The following is a 24,128-nucleotide window of genomic DNA, read 5'->3' on the forward strand; positions in this document are numbered from 1 at the left end:
GAAAATAGTATTTGAAGCAGACGAAAGTCATTTGACCAGGCAGATAGTATTTGCCTGATCAAAAGCTATTTTCCTGAAATATACCATTTGCCTACGACATATACATTGATAAGTAAAGTAAATTCAATAGCAGTAAAATAAGAGTTATAGCAATAAAATAATATATTAATAATAGAAATAATATTTGAGATTTCTTAAAAAAATCGCTAAACTTTTTAGGATATCAAATTAAATGCATTGATTACATTTGAATGTTTTCGTAACATCATTTAACAATACTTATAACTTCAATTACACGTATAATATCAAAGCATTTATATTTTTTATATATTTATGATTTTTATATCTTATACATACTAAGAATAATAGCAATTAAATATTTAACCAAAGCGTTATTATGCTGACAGATCTATTTTCTTTATATTTTATTATTCTAGATATTTACAATTTTTAAATAATCAATTTCTGTTATTTGATACAAGACAAATTTATTGCGTAAATCGAGTAAAATGCATTTGTTAGATATGCAGAAAAATAAATGTATGCTTTTTCAAAATTATTTACATAAGTGAATGAAATAGACATTAGCAGTAATAATGTAGTAAGATAATTTTAAAAATCTCACAACTAAATACAATTTATGTGGATAATAACATTAATGAGAAATATTAATCCTTTGAGGGACAGTAGGATGTATACGTCCCACCTTTTTATTCTTAGTTTTTTTCCGTATTTCTGATTTATTTTGCAATTTGTGTGTGTGTATACGCATATGAATACTTTTTAAACTCTTAGGCATCTAAGTTATGCAACTTTTATGAAAAATTATGTTTATTTGGAATTTTGTTTATAAACAATTTATGTAATAAAAAAACTCGTTTTTTTTTTTTTTTTTTTCAGCATAAATTCGGCTATTCTCAAACATGAAGTGTTAGAGCTCTGAAAAGTTTTATGCGTGTATTTCATATCTGAAACTATAATATATATTTTTTTCAGAATTTTCTGCTTGATAGTTTTTCCGAAAAAAAATTTTGAAATTTTGGAAAATTTTGAAATTTTGAAAATCGTGAATTTAGCCTAGAATATCATATTGGATTCGCCATTTTGAATTTTTTAATTCTGACATCAAAATCATAATCAGCGACCCCGAAAAGATGACTTATGATTTCAATAATTTGTTTAGCAGAAAAATGTGCCCCTCAAAGAGTTAAAACATCGAAAGTTGCTAAAGATTTTGAAATCACAAATATTTAATTTAAATGTATATTAATTACTTTCAAATTGCATAATGTACTGTACATACTATCTGTGTCTTTTATGAAAATATAATGATTTCTAGGTAAATCGCGATAGTATTGTGTGTGTGTGTGTGTGTGTGTGTGCGCGCGCGCGCGCGCGCAGAATAGTAATTTATAGCTTATTTTAAAAATTTAAATAAATACATATTTTTAATTAATATTTATATCTCATTAATTAATTAACAGCCGAGAGACAAAGTTCAATAAATATTTTTATCTTCGAAATGATAATATCGCTGAACATTCTCGTTATAAATTAATTGTATTTACAATAGAAAAAATAGTTTTCTGTAAATATATATAATTAGAATTGATAATGGGTTAGATATTACGTATTTGAAAATATTAGATGTAATATAATTCCATTTATTCTCTTAAAGCCCAATTTTTCATTATTTAATTAAGTGGTTAAACTTAGTATGACATTTCACTCAATAGGCTTCACTTATGACATTCATATCATCACAGATGAGGTTTATTGTATAAAACATAGGTTAAGCCTAATCACAAATTAAACAGAAAATGAAAAACTGGGCCTTAGTACTATTTTTCAGCATTTCCCAAAGCATTTTTATTTGGAATCTGGATATATTCCCGAATATTGAGTATTTTAGAACTATTCTTTACTTAAAAATTAATATATTCAGAGCGTTAAATCTGAATACTTGTGAAATACATTTTTTCTTTATATTTCAAAGCTTTATCTGCGGACTATATTTCCAACGAATGTTAATATCTAAATATTTTTTGTTGTAAATCAATAACTAAACCGTAAACTCTGTTGCGATTTTCCGTTAATCATCGGATGGTGGCCCATAGAAAATTAATTCAGGGATTTGGCCTCCTTGGACACCGGTACCATTAGTACTTTCAGAACTACACTGAAATTGAAAATTCACACTGCCAACTATTGCTTCCGACATACCTTCTTGACCAAAAAAACTCAGTTCTCCACCGTCTAATATTGCGCTTGCTGTGTATGAACATTCTGGCTCGATTTGTATCGGATTTTCAAAATATACATGAAATGTGTTACTCGAACCATCAGAGAAGAATTTAGTGTTATTCTCTGCCAAAATATTTCCGAGTCTCTTAAGTTCTATTTTAACATTATAATCGGAAGCACCAGACGAGCTTCCATATAGCCCAAAACCTATCACAAATATTCTCTTATCAACACTGAACTGAATTGAGTCGCAACGACCTCTGTATCGCCATTGATTTGACCTATATGCACAGGATTGAAATCTATGGCAAACCTGCAAATAACAATTTTTTAAATTATCTAAAATTATAGCTAGTGTCATATTTACTGCTAAGCTATTGATAGATACTATATATTAGCTATTTGATACTATATTATGGAACCACATAAGTATAGATAGTGTAGATATTTATTTGAAACTTCTTCATAAAGTTTTGTCTTTTCAATAAAAAAATGACATAAATACAATACAGTTGAGGTTTTAAAATTTTCATATAATTTGTAGTTTTCACTTACCTGAGTTTTCAGTCCTTGACGTGGCTTGGTAGCAAAACAAAGTTGTGGTTTATTACTGGCCGTAAAGTACAAAAATAAGTCGATTGTTTCTTGATGTGTTAGGATTCCTGTCTGTGCTGCACTGTTTGCAAACTCTTCAAGATTCATAGCAGGAAGTCTAATTAAATATAAGGCAGATCCTAAAAATGAAAAATATGTACATATACATATACACACGCGCGCGCTTGCGCACAAACATATACTCATGTAAAGAGTGGCTTAATATTTATTTTGAAAAGAAAAACATGTGCAATTATCTTACCTAATAATTGTCTTTGATTGGCAGGAATAGGCTCAAGATCTTGCCGTATGCATTCCGCAGAAGCCCATCGTAATGCAGCATCCCATATATGAATTTCTTTGCAATTTAATGTTTCTCGAGATAAAACAGACTCGAGTGTATGAATATCAATATCCACAAAACCATCAGATCTTAGTGCCATTTCTGCCTGTCAATAGATTTTACTTAATGTTGAAGTTCAATTTCATATATCATTGTTTCTTAATAATTTTTTATAATTAATTAGTTATTTAATAATTTTATTGTTCCGGTGATTATAGTTATGATTATAGTTGATTCAAAATCTGTTTTTTTTTTTAAAGATATAATTTATGAATTGTTTGTAATGAAACTTATATTTATTTGTTAAGTAATGTTCTATATACATATTAAAATTCCATACACGCGTACGCACGCCGCAAGCACGCCCTAACTTAACGTCATAAAAATTGTCAAAATTATTACAACTCCAGAAGGTTAAAAAAAAATCGTCAAAATCGTTATATTTAAAGGGAACAATTCTTTAAAGAATTATAAAACGAAAATGATAAAAATCATATTTCATCGTGTTAAGAATGTATTTTTTTGTCGATACTATTTAATTAATCAAATTTTTATAAACCCGAAAGATAGTTTTTCTCTTTTCTGAGAAACTTAATTTTTCTGGTTGTACGGTTTTGAAGTAAAATAGCAGGTGTAAAAGTATAAGTAACATATAGAGTATCTGAGACTATCTGCTTTAAATAGAAAGGCAGTGATAAAAAAATATTTCAAACAAAATATAATTTGAGATAAACAGTAATGATAAAATCAATGTTCGAATAAATCAATTTTTTTTAATTATATGGATGTCACCGTCATTTTTTAAAATAAAATTATATGATTTTTTTTGTGTAACATAATTTGTCTAACTATTTTGCATATACAAATACTAAGGTAGAAATATTGAAAAATCAAAAGTTTATAAGATATTGATTTTTTATTCTAACACATTTTGCGATATGAAGTATAAAATATCTCGTAATTCATTTTTTGATAACTATATCTTAATATATTTATAGATTAACGAGATGAATCAATTAATGTGTGAAGAACATATATAGTTGTTTGAAAAAAATATATGCAATTTTCAAATATGCAATTACATTTTTTTTAAACCAATTGTATGTTTTCATCAATTAATTCCTTTTTTACGCATATTTACCAAAAAATGAATAGTTTATCAAATGTTTTCATGTTGAATGTGTCAGAATAAAGTATAAAATATTTTGTATAAAATAAACTATTGATTTTTCGATATTTCTATCTTAATATGCATATACAGAGTCCCATTTTAAATAATGCATTAAGATTTCTCGAAAACTGTAATAGATATGAAAAAATGTTTCAAACAAAAGTTGCATGATTCGGAGAAGAACATAAGAAGGTACCATTGATTTGACTTTGGATGACGTCGCCAAAGTCAGGTCAAGGTCATATCGATTTTTTAAAATAGAACACCCTATTTTTAATGGCAGAATCTAATAGCTGATGTCAAGAGCTTTTCAGTCAAAACACTGTAATAAAATTATTTTTCATTACGTACTTTTCGAATTACAAGGCTTGAAAGTTACAGTACCGCTGGCATTAGCATTACGCAAGATTTGACCGACGGCTAAATCTCTTGAATGTTGTTCAGGATCATGTCCTGAATAACATTTATCAAGGATTATTCCTCTTATTTTCATTTTTGCTAAAAATTTATTTTTACGTTAAAATGAAAGTAAAAAGTACAATTTCCAATGACTTTAATCGACGTCACCCAAAGTCAAATCAATGATACTTTCTTATATCTCCCTCTGAACCGTACAACTTTTGTTTGAAACATTTTTCCGTATCTAAAGTTTTCGAGAAATCGTAATGCATTATATAAAATGGAATCTTGTATTTTATATGCAGAATAATTAGAGATGTGTAAACGTAAGTACGCAAGTATGTAGATCTGTTTCTTTACTATTATATAATTTTAATACAATATTAAAGTATTATAATTTGATGACTTTCTCTCTTGACTACTATCGATAGAAAATAAAAGTATCTGTTAGAATAGTAGAAGAATAACATTTAAGCCTTGTGTATTCGCGCGCGCGCGTCACAATATTACGTAATAGAATTTGTACTAAACATGTTTCTTTTATTATTTTTTTCAACTATTTCTTATTGCCATGATGTAAAAAAATAAGGTACATCAACATCATATATGCGCAATAGTTCATGGTCTCAACCAATAAGAATTGGATCCAAATGTTCAAAAGTAATATGGCTACCATGATATGAACATGATGTATTGTATGTACATACTAACAAAAAAATTTCCCAATCATGACAATAAAATGCATATAATTTTCAGTGAAATATGTACATACATTAAACATTTATTTGAATCGGAACAGTCAGAATTGAACAATTAAACTAGACAATTGATATACAGCTGTGTGCATAGCTGTCAAGTATTTATAAAGTGATCAAGTGATTATATTAAGATTCGGTGTATATAGCTGGAATTGATAAATTACGCGATGATCGTTATTGATATGTTTTAAGCAATTATAATATATTTTACATTAATTTTTGTAATCTTCAGAATTCTGCACCTCGATATTTCCAAAATTAATGTATCTTTTTCACAATATTTCCATTTTATCCGAATAAAAATGTCCAGTATTATAATAGACAAATGAATTGAGCAAGAATTTAGGGTTAATAATCACAGATTATTTCTTTCACATAAATTAATTAAATATTGATAAAATTCAGACGCTTCAACCTAGATTTTTTTTTTATTTCTTCGAATATTTTTTGTAGTAAAGTCTCTTAAAAAAGCGATGATATCGCATCGCCGTTAAATTTTTATGTGTTATAATAGACTTGAATTTTATATAGTCTATACTCTCGACTTTATTATAAAATCACAAAGTATCATGTAGTGTAACGTGAATTATTATTATTAATAATACTTTGTAATTAGAAATATTTGTATCTGTGCTACATTGAAAGTTGATAATCTAATTATACATTGTCCATTGATTCATGTTTTATCTTGTGTTATTATTTTTAAATAAAATAATTAAAATCAAAGAACTAATTCTCTCATTACAAAGGTATTTTTGCACATTTCTATTATTCTAAATATTTTTATATTATTTTTGCGCGCTTATATTATTCCAAGTATTTTTACATTTTTATATTATTTTTGCGCGTCTGTATTATTCCAAGTATTTTTACATTTTTACATTATTTTCGCATGTTATTTTGACAATTTACATTATTTTTGCGCACCTGTATTATTCCAAGTATTTTTGCATTATTTTTTGGCATTTGTATTATTTTTAGTATTTTTATATTATTTTTTCAAACATTTTTGATACATATGATTATATATGATTATTTCGTGTTCAAATTGCGCGGATGTATTTGGACCCAAATTTCATTGGTTCCATTCATCGTGTCGCTATTACTATGCGCAATGATATACCTTGTCTTTTTACATCATGATTGCCATGACACTGTTTACTTCCCCATTCTTTACTTTCTATTCGTGCATTATAGAGTATAGAATGCCGATTTTACTCCACTTACTTTTCTTAAATTGTATATCTACCCGATTCTAATAAATTTTATAGTTTCAAACCTAAGTCCCAACAATCATTATATTTATATTTTCATTTAATCCGTTCGTGTTAATATTTATAATAGGGCTTATAATAAATACCATTGATAAATACTAATGATATTAATATAAAAATTATGAATAAGTATCAATATATTAGATTGAAATGTTTTTATGAAGATAACTAAGACAATTCATGAAATAATTATAAAAATTAATTACGTAGAAATAAATAATTACTAAAGTATATAAATATTTTATATCTTAAAATTATAAAATATTTTTATATTGTATATATTTATATATGTTATATTTTATTATCATATATGTTATTATTATACATATATGCTATGTGAAAGGAATTGTTGCAAAATTTGTCACAAAATATAACATTTCCATTATTAAAAACGACCAATTTTATTGAAATTTTTTGTTTTATTTAATTAATACACTTAATACAAAGATCTGTATGAAATTATTTTTGACAAAAAAATACTAATAACAATAAAAAAATTTGCAGTTTTTAAAACAAAAATTAATATTAGTATGTTATAATTAAATATATCTATGAACTTGTTTGATATTTATATTAAAACATAAAATCTTTAAAGAAAAATAAAAATTTATTAGAACTATTGTCAGTGACCAGTTGTGAAGATGATATATACATATAATATGCAATATTTTATATAAATACTTGCGGAATATTTGTAAAAATATCTTTTTTTTTTTTAATTTTGTTGACTATTTTTATTTGAAAAAAACGTAGGGATGTATTAAGGGAAACTGGGATCAAAAGTAACACGGGTAAGCTGTAACACTTACATAAAAAAACGTTATGAACAAAATACAAAAGCGTAAGGAAGAGATAGAAGTTTATAATATATTTATTACAAACTTCTACTTCTTCTTTATACTTGCATATTTTGTTTATAACGTTTTTTTTTTTAAGTGTTACAACTGTTACCCGTGTTACTTTTGATCCCAATCTTCTCTATACATATTTTGTAAAAAATTAAAAAAATTATTAAAATTATAGATTTTTCTATATTGTATTTGAAAGTAATACAAAAGAAAATTTGGCGGCGATTTAGAACCTGGATGAAATATTATTTCAATAAGAAGCAGGTATTTTTTATTACAAAAAATAATTATAATAAAATGAGAAAAATGCCATTTAAACTTTATAATTGTATTCTTAAATATGATTATTGACCTTATTATACTGTTTCATATGTATATCATGTTCATTTTTATACGGAAAGTATAAGTTTCCAATTCCAGTCACTTTTTTTGCAGACTATATAATTGATATATTATATCTTTAAAACATGCAAATGTGCATTGTTTCATTAGTCGTGCACTTTCTACAAAATATTCTTTAATTAAACATAAATATTAATTAAAATCCCCTATTTAGAGAAGTGTTTACGACAAATAACATTATACAAATTGAGTTGTAAAAGATATAAAACAAATAATATTATTCTATAAATATGCAATCATGCAGTTAAGAGATTCAATATAATTGTATATAAAAATTATATAATATTTTTTCCAACTGATTATTTCATTAATATTGCTGTATTAGAGATATCGTTATGATCGATTTTACCGCGCTCGAATTCATCTATTAAATTATCCTGATACATAATATTTTGTGTGACTTCAATCTGATCTAACTTATTATCCGGAAAATAAGGTTCACTTCGTGTTCGAAAAAGCGAAAGAGACAAATTATCATCTGTGAGAATGTTTGTACAGCAATCGTTTTCCGAGAGACTCAAACAATGTGGTATCGATCTGCCTTTGAAACCTTCGCAATTGTCATCGTTCAATCCGCCACTGCTTTTACAGGTACGTCGATATCGCAAATTGTCAAATTTATTGTCATAAACGCAAGAATGTAAACTCGAAATATGATTGACTGAGTCACTGAAAGGACTTGAGTCATCTTCGAGCGTTCTGTCCAAGTTCTTGTCACTCAAAGTAATGGTTCTTAGCGTCCGTTGCATTTGACTTACTTGTGCATCAATCACCTCCCAGCAACGTTGCATGAGATTAGGTTCTTCAAATAGGCGAGATTGACTCAGAAGCAAACATGCGTTTTTTGCTGTAAGACTCGTCTCTAAATAATTGACACATGCCCGTGCCAGATGTGGAACTATATATTTTTTCGCGACGTACAATGTCGCTAGAACTGTATCTGCTTCTAGCTGCACTTCGTCACAATACATATATCTAAAAAAAAAGAACAAATATTATGATCATATAAACTATAACTATCTTTAGAAAGGCTGAATAATGAATATCGTATTATATAATCATGAATCATCATGATAAATATCATATAATTTTCTTCTGATAATAAAAATTGTTTATATTGGTTTATTTTAATCAATCCACTAAAATATTTCAAAATTCTTAAGTTTGAGACAAAAATGTTTCAGATAAAAGTTATTCGGTTACTAGGAGTAAAAAAGACTGATCTTAATTGGCCTTAAAAAAAATGTTCTCAAGATTAAATCAAGGACATCTAAAATTTTTTAAATTGAAACTCTTATTTTTTATTTTGTATTCATGTTATTGATTCAAAACCTTTTCAAAACACTAAGAAAATATTTTTATATAATACAAGTATTTTATATGAGACTTAAAAGTTAACATGTAAACGTTTAGTTAACTTACTATTTTAAGGGGATCTTATAATCGTTTATTTTACTCATTAAATGCAATAATTTTTGTGTCGCAATTTCTTCTTTTTTTTTTTATACAGATTTGAAAATCTTTTTCCAGATTTAAAATATATATATGCATTAATACGGTTTGTGGAGTTTATATAAAAAAAATTCTTAAAATTGAGATTTTTACTATTTCTTAATTCAATTGCGTCAAGATAAAAGATTCGGCCGAAAACGAAGATTAAACTTTTTTTTATCTCTTTAATGCCAATATCGTTTTTTGTAAAATCTTAAACATTATAAAGAATTAGTTTGGAAAAAGCTGAATGATTGTGTAATGAATGCGACGTTCGTAATGCCAAACATGAACGTAGGTTGGGTCTGTAGTTAAAGAATGCTATCAGTGCTATTGTATCATATTATCCTTGTTTTATGTGTAATGAGCGATAAAAAAGAATAATTTTTTATTTATATATAATTTTCAAAGACCTGTGCTGGCAAAGCCAACATAAAGAGAAGTACAAGATTACTTACATTTTTAAAATTAAATTTTTTTTTTTTTTTATATACTATAAATATGAAAATACCTATGTAAAAGTACTAAAATCAGTTTTTTTTTTAACAGGAGATAACTTTATTTTATTTAATTTACAAATAAAATATTAAATTTTTATGATCTATATTGTAATTGTTTTATTATTTAAAATAATTTGATTTAAAAAAGTGTAGGATATTTTCAAAATACCAAAAGATTTGCGGGTTATCACAGTATTTTTATCCATTACTAATGCCAATGTTTCGTGAATCCTCCTGTCGTTAGAAGTATACGAATTATTTTGAATTCGAATCGAATCTGAGATATTCGAAATCGAATAACTTTGAAATTTCAAATCATCGATGATTTCGAATCACTCATCTATTTTATATGCTTTATTTATGCGCGATTCTCTCTCCCCCCCTCTCTTTCTCTCTCTCTGTTCCTTATATATCTCCTGTGACCAATCTTGTATTAGCGCACATCTTCGTGCATACGCGCGCACGTGCGCTGATTGACTTGCATTGTAAAGAAAATACTATTTATTTTTTAAAATGCTATTTATTTTATTTAATAAAACTGAAATAAAAGTATAAATTTAGCGTAACAATTAGCTTTAAATTAAGTTTCAATACATTAAAAGAAACGTTTTGTATGTATAACTATTCATTTTATTGATGGTAACAAAAAACTTTCTTACTTTTTATTTAAAAATTGTATTGGCAAAATTGTATTTGGCCAAAAAAAATAACCAAAATTTATGACAATCAAATTTTAATTAAAACAATAAATTTGGTTGAAACAACAAAAATTTTAGTTAGAACAACACAATTTTTAAATGAAAAAATAAGAAAGTTTTTGTTAGTTAACATGTCAACAAAATGTATAGTTGAATGGTTATACGCACAAAACATTTCTTTCATTGCAAAATAAATAGTCTTTAGTTTTTTTACAACAATACATTATAAACGCGGTTATTATTTGTTTTCTTCTTATATGAAGATTTATGCGTTAAATGTTTCTAATTTATCAATAGTCATTCTTAATATTTCAAACTTCATATTTTTCTAGAAAGCAATTTAGAAAATAACATCAAAATAGAAATTTCTCTTATTAACTTTTAGACTGCCGGCATTTTTTCATTAAAATAGTGATTCTTTTTTTCCAAAATTTTTCTATATAAATAACATATATTGTACATGGCGCAAAATTTCGAGATTTGTGCAGAGCCACAAAGTAACTTTCCCGGCAAGAAACATATGATCAAATATAAAAAATGTTTATTTTCTCAAAAATAGTATATTTTGAGAGTTTTTGATATCGCTGATTCCAAATCTGAGCATAGATTTATAAAATTTTGGGTCCTAAGCGCAATATTAATAACATGAATGAATATATTAATAAACGTATAGACTCAGAACTTTTCTGTAGCATTACCAGAGCTAACAACATGGACGTAAAAAATTTGTAGTTCCTTTTTTATTTTTCTTTATTTGATTTTTTTAAATTTATTTTTTGCATTTTTTTTGTTTTATAATTTATATGTTTTTTTATATTTTAATTTTTTTGTATATTTTTCAATACTTATATATTTTTATATATTTTGGACAACATGTATACAATTATGTTTAATACAATATTAGTATTGAAAATATCACCAAAAATGATGATATTTTAAACCACACTCAAAAGCCGCAAAAGTGGCTTTCCCGATAGTCTAAAGCATTCTAAAAATATTTATTTGTACATATCGTACATATTTGCATATTTGTGCAAATTTGTACATTTTGTGAATGTCTGCGAAAGGTATCTGCATAAAAATTCGATGTCTATTTATCAATAATTATTATGTTATAATTAGAATTTGCTATTATACATTTAAATGAAAATACGTTTACATGTATAATTAATATATCCGTTTATTAACGTTTTTCTGAATATACTTGTTTTAACCCAGGTAGCACACGACATTAATAGAACGTGTATGAACGTTTTAAAAATATTTGTACATTTTTAAAATGAATATTTGTATGAACGTCTTTAGAAGTTTGGTGCTGTATGAGAAGTAAGGCTCGCTATTATACATTTAAAAGGAAAATACATTTACATGTATACAGTTTTCATAGAAATATGTACTAAATGTACGTGTAAATGTATTCTCGTTCAAATATATAATATCACAAGCCCTTAAAACACGTATATTCAGAAAAACGTTTCTAATAAACGGATATGCTAATTATATACGTGTAAACATTTACTTACAAATAACCGTTTTTCTGAAAGTGAATATAAATGGATGTTTCACGTTTACATGTATCTTCGAAAAACGGAATAAAATCAGAGTCCTAGTTATAATGTGATATTTCATGTAACTAGAAACTGTTCTAGAAACAGAATAAATAGTACATAATAAAAGTTAATTAAAAGCACTAGAAATATAATAAAAGTTAATTTAAAAAATAATAAAGTATTTTCAATGACAATCCAGATTTTTTTTTATAAACGAGAAAATGAGTCATTTTCAACGTGCAGGTATTACCAAAAAGTATTGTTTTTAATATATTTATGTCACATTATCAACTTTTTGATATACTTGTACATTAAAAATAAATTTTTTTCAGCTTTAAAATTTTTTTTAGTTGTCAAAGTATGAAAGTTTGATTCGAATTTGATTTTCGAATAAAAAAAATTCTATTCGATTCGATTGGCGTAAAGATTTCAGATTCGATAAGATCCGTTTTCAACATGTCATATAGATTCAATTCGATTTGATTCGATGTTGTCAATGCTTGATTCACTTTTACTTGCCATTTACTTCATCACGGTGAGGAGTACACAATTTTCCGGATTGTATGAAAAAGAACGTGGTTTATAAAATATTTTATAAAAATTGTGATTCCTTCTTTGTTAAACAGACCGAACGGAAATTAAATACTATTAAAGAATTTCAGAGCACAAGAACCATATTAATAGAAACACCAATATCGATTCGGTAATTGCGAACATAAAAGGAATTATAATTACGTTTTCAATTGAAATAATGTTAAGATACTAGACATAAAATGTTTTTTTTACAAAAGACTTAATTTCGGAAACGTTATAAAAGGCATACCTTTTTAAAAAAGGTGGGGAAAATGATCCGCCTCGAATTGTACATGATTAACCTTTGTCTTTGTATGTCATTGTAACTTTGAATTTCATAATGGTAACACTATAATTCCTTCAAGGAGAATTTTAACGTAAGATTATTTGTATATTAATTATGTAATTTCTTGAATTTGTGGTTCATGTCAGGATTTCTTTACTCTGACTAGTGAGCGTGTCATTTTTATTGTTAATGTATATTTATGGAGATAAAATTTAAACAAGTGACACACACTCATTTGGCAATGATGTGTTCTGCTTTCTTTCAAGCTGGAGTTGAGAATATCTTGAAACTTATCAATTGAATTCATTGATGATGGAAGAGGTGTCGAAACGTTTAAAATTAATGAATTTTTTTAAACACATACATACTATAATTGCACAACATGAACCATGTGTGACTTTTATTTGTCCATTTACTTTTGTACCGTTTTTTGAAATATTATTTAGTTGAACATAGTTTTTTTTTTTCTCTCTTCTTCCTATAAACATCTAGGAAATCGATAAAATTGTAGCTCAGGATTGTTTAATTTTTCTATTGAAACATTCTATTACACAACCCTTCCGATTTAATTCTTTTTTAATAAATTATAAAAAACTTGGAATATATTATTCATTTTCGACTTTTGTCGATACTCCCAGAATTTCAGAAAGTGATCATTGAGCGGCGAAGTCTGAGCTACCTGCATAGCGTATGTAATGAAGTGTCAATGGCATATAAATCGTATGTGTATAAATCCTATTGAGTCGATAAAACAGACGACTTTAGGATCCTCTTAAAGCAATGAAGAAAGGATGATTGATCAATTTTGATACTAAATTCAAGCTCAGCTTAAATTTTTTATTCTACCTTATTTCAAATATATTTCTTATTATACCTCATCATGAGAGACAACAGGAGAGGAACTTGTGCTAATAAAGCATCCCAAAAGGAACACAAGCTGTTATGTCCACGCCATTATTCCTGGATAGTGTTAAAAGAATTAAAATGGAAAATGTATTTTTTTTTAATTTAAGATTACCTCGATCTGAACTTGAAGCATGTCATCATCTTCTGTTTGTCTAACTTAATTGCTTTAAAATAGTGCATTGATTAATAATCTTTTAACTTTTAAGCATTATAACATTTAAAGTACTTAATAAAAAAAAATTTTATTATGCTCTCTAAATCTCATGGGAGTGAAATCTCACTTGAAAAAACTGAAAATTTAGCCTGTCTTGAAAAAAGTGAAAATATGATTATTCTCGTTCAAGAGTGGCAAAATGTCACTCTTTTTAAAATAAGATTTACTCTTTTGAAATGAGATTCACTCCAAAGGAATGAAAGCTCAATCCCTTTTTTGGAGTGTAATACCAGAGTAGATGGAACTTCACTTCAAAAAAGGGACTGAGATTTCACTCCTTCGGAATGAATCTTATTCTAAAAAAGTAAATCTCACTTTAAAAAGAGTGAAAAACTCTTAAATGAGAATAGCCATATATTTTCACTCTTTTTTCAAGACAGGTTAAATTTTCAGTCTCTTCGAATTGGAGATTTTACTGCACGAGATTTAAAGAGTAATATTTTGAAAAAGCCTTTGAAGTTAGTTACATGAATGAATGAATCCTACATATAAAAAAAGGCATATAAAAAATTTAATTGCCGTTTTTCCGTAATAGTGGTTGATTCTTTCTCGCTCACTTCGTGTTGTGAGACTGTCAGCATAAGATGCTTTGACAGCTCACAAAGGTTAGATTTTTGTGATTGATCTGTATACTTGTAAACTTATAAGTATGTATACTTTTTGTGTAAATATACAGGGTGCTCCCAAATTAAATAGCCAAACTTTAAATATGAATTTAAGACCTCAAAACAAACAAAATTTTCCTCTGAAAGTATGCTCACAAACACTTCGTCAAGAGATATTGACTTCTGAAGTTACAGAATTGTAAGAATGAATGATGTCGCAATAAGGTCTATCCTGTTCTTTATTGCTCTACAATAATAAAAATTTAATTATTAAATATTTTGTTGAAAATGATGGCTTCTAGCCCGGAGACAAACATTGCAACTATCGATGAGAGAACGATTGGTATTGATTGATATTGTGCGTCTTTCTTCGCATAATTGCACAATTATTCATTTTAAAGATTGAAGGTCATTAACAGGCACTCCATACACTTTTTATACTTCAAAGTACCCCATACAAAAAATCTAATGATATTAAATCCGATGAATGCGGAGGCCAAGCCACAGGTCCAGCACAATTGATTCATCTTCCGGCAAAATGAATATTAAGCCACTGTCGAGGACCTCTGCCATAGTGAAACAGGACAGCCATCCAATTGAAACCAGAAGTTCACTCATATTCAAAGGAATTTTTTCCAAAAGGTCATAAAATTCATTATTATAAAAATGCGAGAAATCCATTCGTATTCAAGCGAGCTGGCAGAAAATGGAGTCCAATTAAAATATTGCCTAAAATATTCCTATCCATACATTACATTGAAAATTTTCATGGATTGCTCGAGGAGTTTCATATGACCAAATGACTATTTCTTTAATTGAGAATATTTTGCCTGATAAATATAGCCTCATTTATCCACAAAATATTTTGTGAAAATTGTGGATCATTACCTATTTTATTTAAAAACTAATCGCTTTCCTGCATGACATGTTAGCCGGTAATAAATACTCACATTGAAGATAGTACGGATGATATCTTGAAAACGGCTGAAAGTATCTTCCATCTGATTGTAGATGAAATTCCTAACAGATCTTTGGATACTTGTTGATGGTCGAAATGCTGCAATATAATGGCTGTTCTTTCATTGTGCAGTAGTGCAAAAACTCAGTTCGGAAAACTATATTAAATAATTCAGTTTCTTTCAGTCGTTAAAATATTAAAAAGAATACTGACTTATTCGATAATCTTCTGTTCGAAAATCGCGCAGTGTATTTATGGCGAGCAGCGTTAGCACTTCCGTCACAAAATCCATATAAAAATTACCATATCGGTATATTCATTATTAGAATACGTACGAGAGATGATTAAGTTTATTCCACAAAAGCATTCAACCAACTAGCTACGAACTACAAGTTATAGCTACGAGCTTTGTAAACGAAAACCTATTAATGAACTTCAACCTTCAAAACGAAAACAAGAAATATTTTTCACACAATTACCCATTCCTATAGTTCTGTAATTTCAGAAGTCAATATCTCTTGAACGAAGCGTTTGTGAGCATACTTCCAGGGACAAATTTTATTTATTTTGAGGTTTTAAATTCATATTTTTAATTTGGCCATTTAACCCTGTATAATATTAAAAGTTAAATAGCGCGCACATCTGTCTTGTACAATATGAAATAAAAAATGAGAATTTCAATTTAAAATTTTAGATGATAACCTTGAGAGCTTCTTCTTAAGGTTAATCAAAATCACCATCTTTTTTTCCCCTAACTGAATAACTTTTATCTAAAACATCTTTTTTATTAAAGAGATATTTTGAGATATTTTCAGATAGTGGATTGATTAAAAAATCCACTCTGTATACTTATTTACTATTTTCTTACACCATGTATACATCATATTTTATAATAACAAATAGCATAATGTGAGCCGGAGAAAACCATTTCAGTTCTTTAGAAGATTAAAAGATCAAACAACTTTTTTGGCATAATATTAGTAATTTTGAACAAGAAGTGCTTTCAAATTATTTTAGGCTTCTTGTATTTTACCTCAATAACGCAAGAAAAGCTGCTGGTTCAACATCAGGCACTTCTATATCTCTTTTATTTTCAGGTAACCCTCCGTAGAACATAGCATAAAATACAGAACTGCCAGTAGCAAGAACATATTTATGTGCTGGTATTGTTTGTGTGTGACCTATGATATTAATATATGCGATATAATATTTTGGGATAGTAGTAATTAAGAAAAAGCATAAGGTAATTTGAACAAGTACCTGGACTGCCAACGATAAATATAATATCGGCCATGAGATGATTATTAAACATAGCCGCGTTTCGTTCTCGAACTGTAGGTTTTGTTGCTTGCCAATTAGGATCTTGGGTGCAATCTCCAGGTGATGGTAAATTTAATTGAGTCACGGGTAAGGAAGACAAAGGTGATGCAGGTGCACTCAATGGTTGATTGACTGTAGTTCCTTCACGTTGTAATACAATAGATGAAGAGAGTAGACTCACTGATGATGGTGAATCTGATGTATTACTTGGAGATTCCGCTAGAATTACAAAAAAAAACTTTTTATTATGTCAGATAAATCAAATATACTAAACATAAAAAATAAAAAAAATATTAGGACATTATATTCTGAAGTCGCTTTCTATATCATGAGCTAAAAGACAGATAGCTATGTGATGAGCTCAAAGCAAAGTAATCGTAAGATTTGCAATAAATAATACAATATATTCAAATTTTTAATTAATATGTAAATGTTAAATAATTGATGGAAATTGAAGTGAAGTTTGTTTAGATTTTTCTAAAACTAAGTATATATTTATATTTTTAATAAGCAAATTTGCAATATGTTTGCAAATTGGCAACAAATTCAATCAGAAATTGCTAACAAATTTTAATCAACAGTATTTGCATCAAGCTTGTGTTTTGTTGACAAAGCTAATTCTTAATTGATTATAAAATTGCTGATCTAACAGCAGAATAGCGCAAAAATTGTGCAGAATCTGCTAAATGTAGATGTCATTCTATTTCTGATGTCTGATTAAACTATATAGTCTACATGATTTTTATCATAAATCTGCCATCATATTTTCCTGAGAAACTTGACTAACATATATTGCTACCAGCATTTTGTACAAGAGCATTATATTATATATAACAGCGAGATTTCGTATCAAATCTATATCTTTCTGTCAACATTTTGTAGTAAATTCTTTACAGAGATTCTCGATTTAATAACTCGATTCATTCAGATCTTAGTGCTTCAATAATATTTTCGTTGTGAATTTATCCAGTTTTATAAACTGTGCAAATATATATTCAGTTTTATAAACTGCGCGTCAAAATCATTTTGTCTGGAACGTAATCATAAGCTGAACTGGGGTAATAATATTACAAATTAAAATGAAAAGCATTTTAACAATATTAAATGTTAATAAGTATCTTAAATTAATAATTTAGCATGAGTATTATTAAAATTGCTTGTCAATTTAACTTTTGATATTACACTATCCCAGTTCAGCTTGTAATTACGTTTCAATATTAAAAATACTTCTGCACACAATTGGCAGAACTAGATATGTATACAAATTCACTCCGAAGATATGATGCACACATTAAGATCCAGCTCAAACCGATAAAGTTTTCGTTATTCAGCTGCATATTCATATTTGCGGTTCTAAGACACTTTGTTTAATTACTTTATTTATCTTTGCAAACACTATATATTATTTTATTATTAACATATATCATATAATTTTTTGTGATGCATTGTATCAAGTTTAAAAATCCACTAAAAAATTTAAATCATTTAAAATTGTGTTGAAAATGTAATATTAAATTCAACAAATAATTTTAGCTGTGTATTAGAAACGTTAAGTCAAATCAGATAAAATCTTAAATTCAATATTTTGTATATTTTTGGGATATTCTGAGCACATTTGAAACACATCTCTTTTTTTCACGAATTGAATAAAAACTGTAAAATTCAAAACAATATCTGTTATCTTCGATACTACACTAATCATATTATTTACCATCAGTATACATTATTTAGAATGTTGTCCAGAAGAATGTTTATTTTAATTTTCTTGTTATAATAATTGAACGTGATTTTGCTTGATTTTCATTTGATTTTTCTTATTAAATTTATTTACAATTTTTCAGCACATTAACACCTTTCTAATACGATGCCTGATTGAGCATCAAATAATTAAAAATTGTCAATTTAATTTAATTTAATTTATGATATTGTTATAGTAGTTTAATTGCGTTTATAAGTCTGGAAAACCAATTCGGCGTGAATTCGGCGCACAGTTCGAATGACTATATTCGATTGACTTTGACCTGACCTTGTGACAGTGCCCCCTATTCAAAATGCATTATTTCCACCTTCTTTCCCCCAAGAAAACTTACAACTTTTATATAAAACTTTTTCTTGTATCTCTTTTAGTTTCTGAGATATTCATCTGGGGCGATTAAAATGGCCCATCCTGTATCACGATCAAAATGTTAATTCAGTAAAAGTATAAATGTATTGTAATCTGCTGTAGTCAATGTATACGTTGACTAGAAAGTGTATATATTTACTAAAGTTAACACTTTGACTGTGACATATGCATACACACACATACAGAGTGATTCATTTTAACCCTTACAATACAGGTACAATTTAGTGTCTCATCCAAACATGAGTCACTAGAAGCCGTCCATTTTTTTTTCACCTATGCAGAATGATTTAAAAAATTTCTAAAAATTATCCAACATACTTTCAATTTTCTAGAATAAATATTGAAAAATAATTTTGGAAAATAATAAAATGTAGTATAATTTAGAATTACCGAAAGACTCAAAGAAACTTGCATGAACAGGAATCGTTCAGTCACTGACTCGATCTTGTTTATAAAGGTTAATTTTATTATACTATACGATAAAGGTTAATTTTAACAAACAAATATTTCGAAAAATGTGGAAGATACGTTTCAGACAAAAATGGAACGATTTCGAGGGCGATGTGTTTTAGTCATATCGCTTTTTTTCTAGATGGAGACGCCAAAAAAGTAGGTCGTCGTAAAAGTACGATCTTTGTTAATGAAACTATATGATTTTTTTACATAGTATGATTTCTCTAATTATTCTGTACATAAAACTACTAAAATAGAGATATCAAAAAATCAATAGTTTACGAGATATTTTATACTTTATATATAGATTTATTTTCAGACGTAATACTTCCAATCTATATCGTTTATCCTTTGCTATTTATTATTTATTATTTATACTTATCATCTTTGTAAGTACATGTTCTGTTGTCCACTGTTTCTCTCAATTTTCATTTTACATCCGTCTACCAAATTATGTCGTGTCTAATAACTCTTAATTTAATTTTATGTAAGTAAACTAAAGTTTGATTTTAATTATATTTATATTAAATATATTATTAATTATATTAACTTTTTAATTTATTCATAATTGTATTACACAGTCTAATGGAACATGTACAAAAAAACCTTATAGAAACAGTCCAATCTTGACAATCATGTAAGTTTATTTTATCATATTTTATGTGGATAACTTTATGTTAGCAATTAAAAATATTTTTTAATTCCTTTGGGTCGTTCGATTCAAAACAAAATAATTTTTTTCGTATTTAAAGTTTTAATATAAACGGTCTCGTTTCCAATCATATTGTTTATAAACGCTCGCCTATACATGCGTAACTCTCTATATATATCGGTTATTGTGAAGAATGTTGCTAAGGTCTCGGTAGTCTAAAGACTTAGGACGTTCGCACGGAATGCAAGAGATCCGGGTTTGACTTCCGGCCGAGGCAATATTTTTCGCAATAAGTTTATTACAGTTTTTTAAGATTTGGGAGAATTTGGGAGGATTATTTGTTTCAGATTGATTGTGTGAATCCGACAATTTCATCGGCTCTCAATTTATTTCTGAAATATTAATTCAATTTAAATGAATATATTAGATAGTAGTTCAACATCTTAAGATTCGGACCGATAAGACGCTTCGTATTTAAAATAATTTTTCTTTTTTAGTAAAAAGTAATTATAAGTTTACTACTTTGATGACTAAGATTAACTTGGACATTACCATCACAGTTTTTTGTATTTTATACTTTAATAGTTTATACTTGTATGCGCTATCATTATATAATTCGCATTTAATATTTTAATTAATTGTCTTTATACTGAAGAGGACCTTGACCGTAGGTCGAAATGTATACGCTTTACTATTCATTTTGAATAAATGGTATAAAATACACACTAATAACAGTGTTGATTCAAATTGGCATTTTATTCATTATTTAATACTTTATTCTAGCACACATTGACATAAAATATTAAATATCTCGTAAAGTTTGCGATATATTAAAGTCATCTTTCATTATTTAGACAAAATTTTTTTATAAATTTCCCCTATTATTGTTTAATAATTGATTTATCAGGGTTATCACATATATGGAAAACTACGAAAAGTTTTGAAAATTTAAAAGTGGTCGTGGAAAAAGTAAGGGAAGAATAAAAAAGTTTGGAATTTTTAACTTTACTCAATTCCCTTAAAATGGTTTTCTACCAAACAATTGTTATAATTTTTGAAAATAATGTATCTAACACTTATAATCAAATACTAATTTTCTTAATCAGTATGGGGGGGGGGGGGAATATTCTTAGTCAGTATTATTGCAAACTGTGGGACAGATTCTTTAAGTCTTAACGATAGTCCTTGATATCATTGCACAGCTTTTTTACTCAACATAATATCAATGATCAAGAGTTACAGAATCAGCCCCTATGTATATATACTATGCATCAGTATGTTAACAAATATGATTATCTTTTTTTAATGTAAAAATTAGACATTTCTCACAATATCAAGTTTCTTTTTTGTTTTATTTTCCATACAATTTAGTACGAAATTTAATTCACTTTAATTAAATTTTGTTATCATTATTATTTATTTATTTAATTAAAATACATATGTTATTAAATATATTTTTTACTTCAAGCTCTAAAATTAAAATTAAAATGATCAAAACAATTTTAATGAAATAATTAAAATTTACATTTATTTCAGTATTTTTATTTAATTATCATCCTTTTCCGTTATAGTAGCATTCTTTTTTCCAATACTTATTTATTTCTTGTTGGTCTGAATTTGCATCCAAAATTTTAATATACTGCTAAAAGTGTTAAGCTTCTAAATGTTAAAATTTACATATTTGATATTGGTGGGGGAAAATTTTCCACTGTCATCTGGAAAACCTGGAAAAGTCATGGAATTTCAAAATTCATTTTTTGAAGCAACCCTGTTTATTAATAATGTAGTGTTATATTTGAGAATGTTTTTTTATATTAACACTGTAATTTTGAAATCTGAGATCACAAGATATTTATCATCAATAACGATAAAAACAATTTTTACTCATATAAATCTTTAGCTTGATATAAATCGATTTTATGCACTTTATTTTCACTGCATATTCGTGCGAATTATTCTCCGAAGAAAGCAAAATAATTTTTAATGTACGCATAAACAAAAGAATAGTGGAGACCAGGATACCATGAGCCACAAAAATTTAAATTCTCAAATATGAGATGCTTTGTCGCATTTTTTAAATATAATTAAAAAATATAATGTATGTATATAATGTATGTATATTTAAAAATGCATTGAGTTATTTGATAAATATTGATTGGTTTTTTGGGGGAAAAAAATAAAAACATATTTTTAAAGAAAGGCCCAAGATGTCTCATATCCATAGGTCACATATAATAGTAAGTTTATTCAAGAAATGACAATGATAAAAGTTGAAAAGGAAATTTCAGTTAACTTACAGGGTTAGCATAGTCACTGAATACAATAAAACATAACTAATAGAAAAAAAAGTCCATAAATAAACCCATACTGATTAGTGAAATAGATACATATATATAATATACATATATAGAATATAGAACTTATGAAGGTAAAATAAGATTAATTGTTTAGACTTATAAGCTGCCAACACATTCTAGCGCATACATTAGTTTATTAGTTGCCTTGTTTTCTGTGTGACCCGAATACTATGGAAAACAATGAAACAGTATATATTCAAGAACTTAAGTGATAGATGATTATTTGTTGATGTAGCAAGATGCAAGATGAATAGAAATTTGCACTTAATCTTAAATATACGTGTATCTTTTACTACAAACACAATATTAAAGCATTTCTAAATTATTTTAAAATTATTTTTGTACTACAAAAATCATTAATGGCACATGCGTTCCAAAACAATGCAGTTTAATCACTTTAGATACGAAGTATGATCAACAGAGTAACAATCGTATATCATTTACATTAATTTAAACATTCTGGATTACCCTAAACAGTCGATGACCCATGGTACCCTATGATTCATAGTGCCCCTGTCCTCCCGTACATGAGTTTTTGTTATATTAAATAATAGGATTTTCTTTATAAATACAGATTTCCAGCATATCTCATATAGATTTTGATAATCATAAACAAGGTTTTTATCTTCATGAAACAGGTGCAAAGTATAAACAACACACTCTCACTCATTCGCACACACATCAAGTGAAAGCAGTCTCTCTGTTTTTTCTTTTTTTTTCTTCATTCTATTTTTGTTTCTCTCACCGTTCATCCAAGCATTGGTTTGTTTGACCGCGACGTTGTCCTGAAAACGCTTCATTGGCTTAGTAGAGATCTTCGAGTAGAGATTCGACATTGCCATTGTTGTCACTTTCGAATAATGTTGTTAGTCTCCCTTTTCCGTCGTAATCTCTTGCACGCTCGGCTCACAATCACATCAGGAGATCGTGCGTTGTCGGTTAGGCGGCCGCCATTTTCCATACGGGCGCTGGTCGAACAGTGCCGCCACCGTTATCACAAGCAACTGTGTCGGTCGATAGACATCGACCATAATGAGAAAATGGGGAAGGGATACACACGCGCAAGAAGGCAATTGTTACATATAGAATTAATTAAGGGGGAATATAGTAGGTATAATTTAATTATACATAATCAAATAATTTACTATTCGTAATCTTTTCTTTATTCTTTTGATATAAATTTAAAATGAAAATATCATTTTATATATGAGCATAACGTTTTTATTTTATAATTATGTAATAAATGTGAAATCACGGAAAAGCACAAGTGCAAGTATTAAAAAAAAAATCAGAATTTAATTTAAAAAGGATGATATATCTTAAAATTATACTTTACAATACACCCAGCAAACGCTAAATATTCTTGAAATATTCATAAAATGTTCTTAAAATGTCCAACAAAAAAAC

The 24,128-nt window shown here is 27.3% G+C and overlaps 2 protein-coding genes across 2 annotated transcripts in view; one reads left to right on the forward strand and one right to left on the reverse strand.

Moving 5' to 3' along the window:
* The window catches only part of LOC108754336 (transcription factor IIIB 90 kDa subunit), an 80,696-nt gene that overhangs the window by 12,023 nt on the left and 44,545 nt on the right, over positions 1–24,128 (forward strand). The window lies entirely within an intron of this gene.
* Positions 1,668–23,760, reverse strand: LOC108754335 (BTB/POZ domain-containing protein 6-like). The gene is made up of 7 exons (XM_018496565.1): positions 23,467–23,760; positions 17,075–17,353; positions 16,848–16,995; positions 8,792–9,008; positions 3,101–3,287; positions 2,800–2,978; positions 1,668–2,557 (listed from the first exon to the last, which is right to left on the reverse strand). The coding sequence occupies exons 1-7, from the start codon at positions 23,561–23,563 to the stop codon at positions 2,093–2,095; spliced, it is 1,572 nt and encodes a 523-aa protein (XP_018352067.1). The 5' UTR covers positions 23,564–23,760; the 3' UTR covers positions 1,668–2,092.

The sequence above is a fragment of the Trachymyrmex septentrionalis genome, unplaced genomic scaffold (assembly GCF_001594115.1).
Source record: "Trachymyrmex septentrionalis isolate Tsep2-gDNA-1 unplaced genomic scaffold, Tsep1.0 scaffold79, whole genome shotgun sequence".
NCBI lineage: Eukaryota > Metazoa > Arthropoda > Insecta > Hymenoptera > Formicidae > Trachymyrmex > Trachymyrmex septentrionalis.

What these genes read in the sequence shown, in the direction of transcription:
- LOC108754335 (XM_018496565.1), bottom strand. Translation starts at nt 23,563, where the DNA reads ATGGCAATGTCGAATCTCTACTCGAAGATCTCTACTAAGCCAATGAAG. An exon ending in GGGAGGTGATTGATGCACAA is followed by an intron (nt 3,288 to 8,791) that starts GTAAGTCAAATG and finishes ATCTATTGACAG; the next exon opens with GCAGAAATGGCACTAAGATC. An exon ending in GTCAAGGACTGAAAACTCAG is followed by an intron (nt 2,558 to 2,799) that starts GTAAGTGAAAAC and finishes TGTTATTTGCAG; the next exon opens with GTTTGCCATAGATTTCAATC.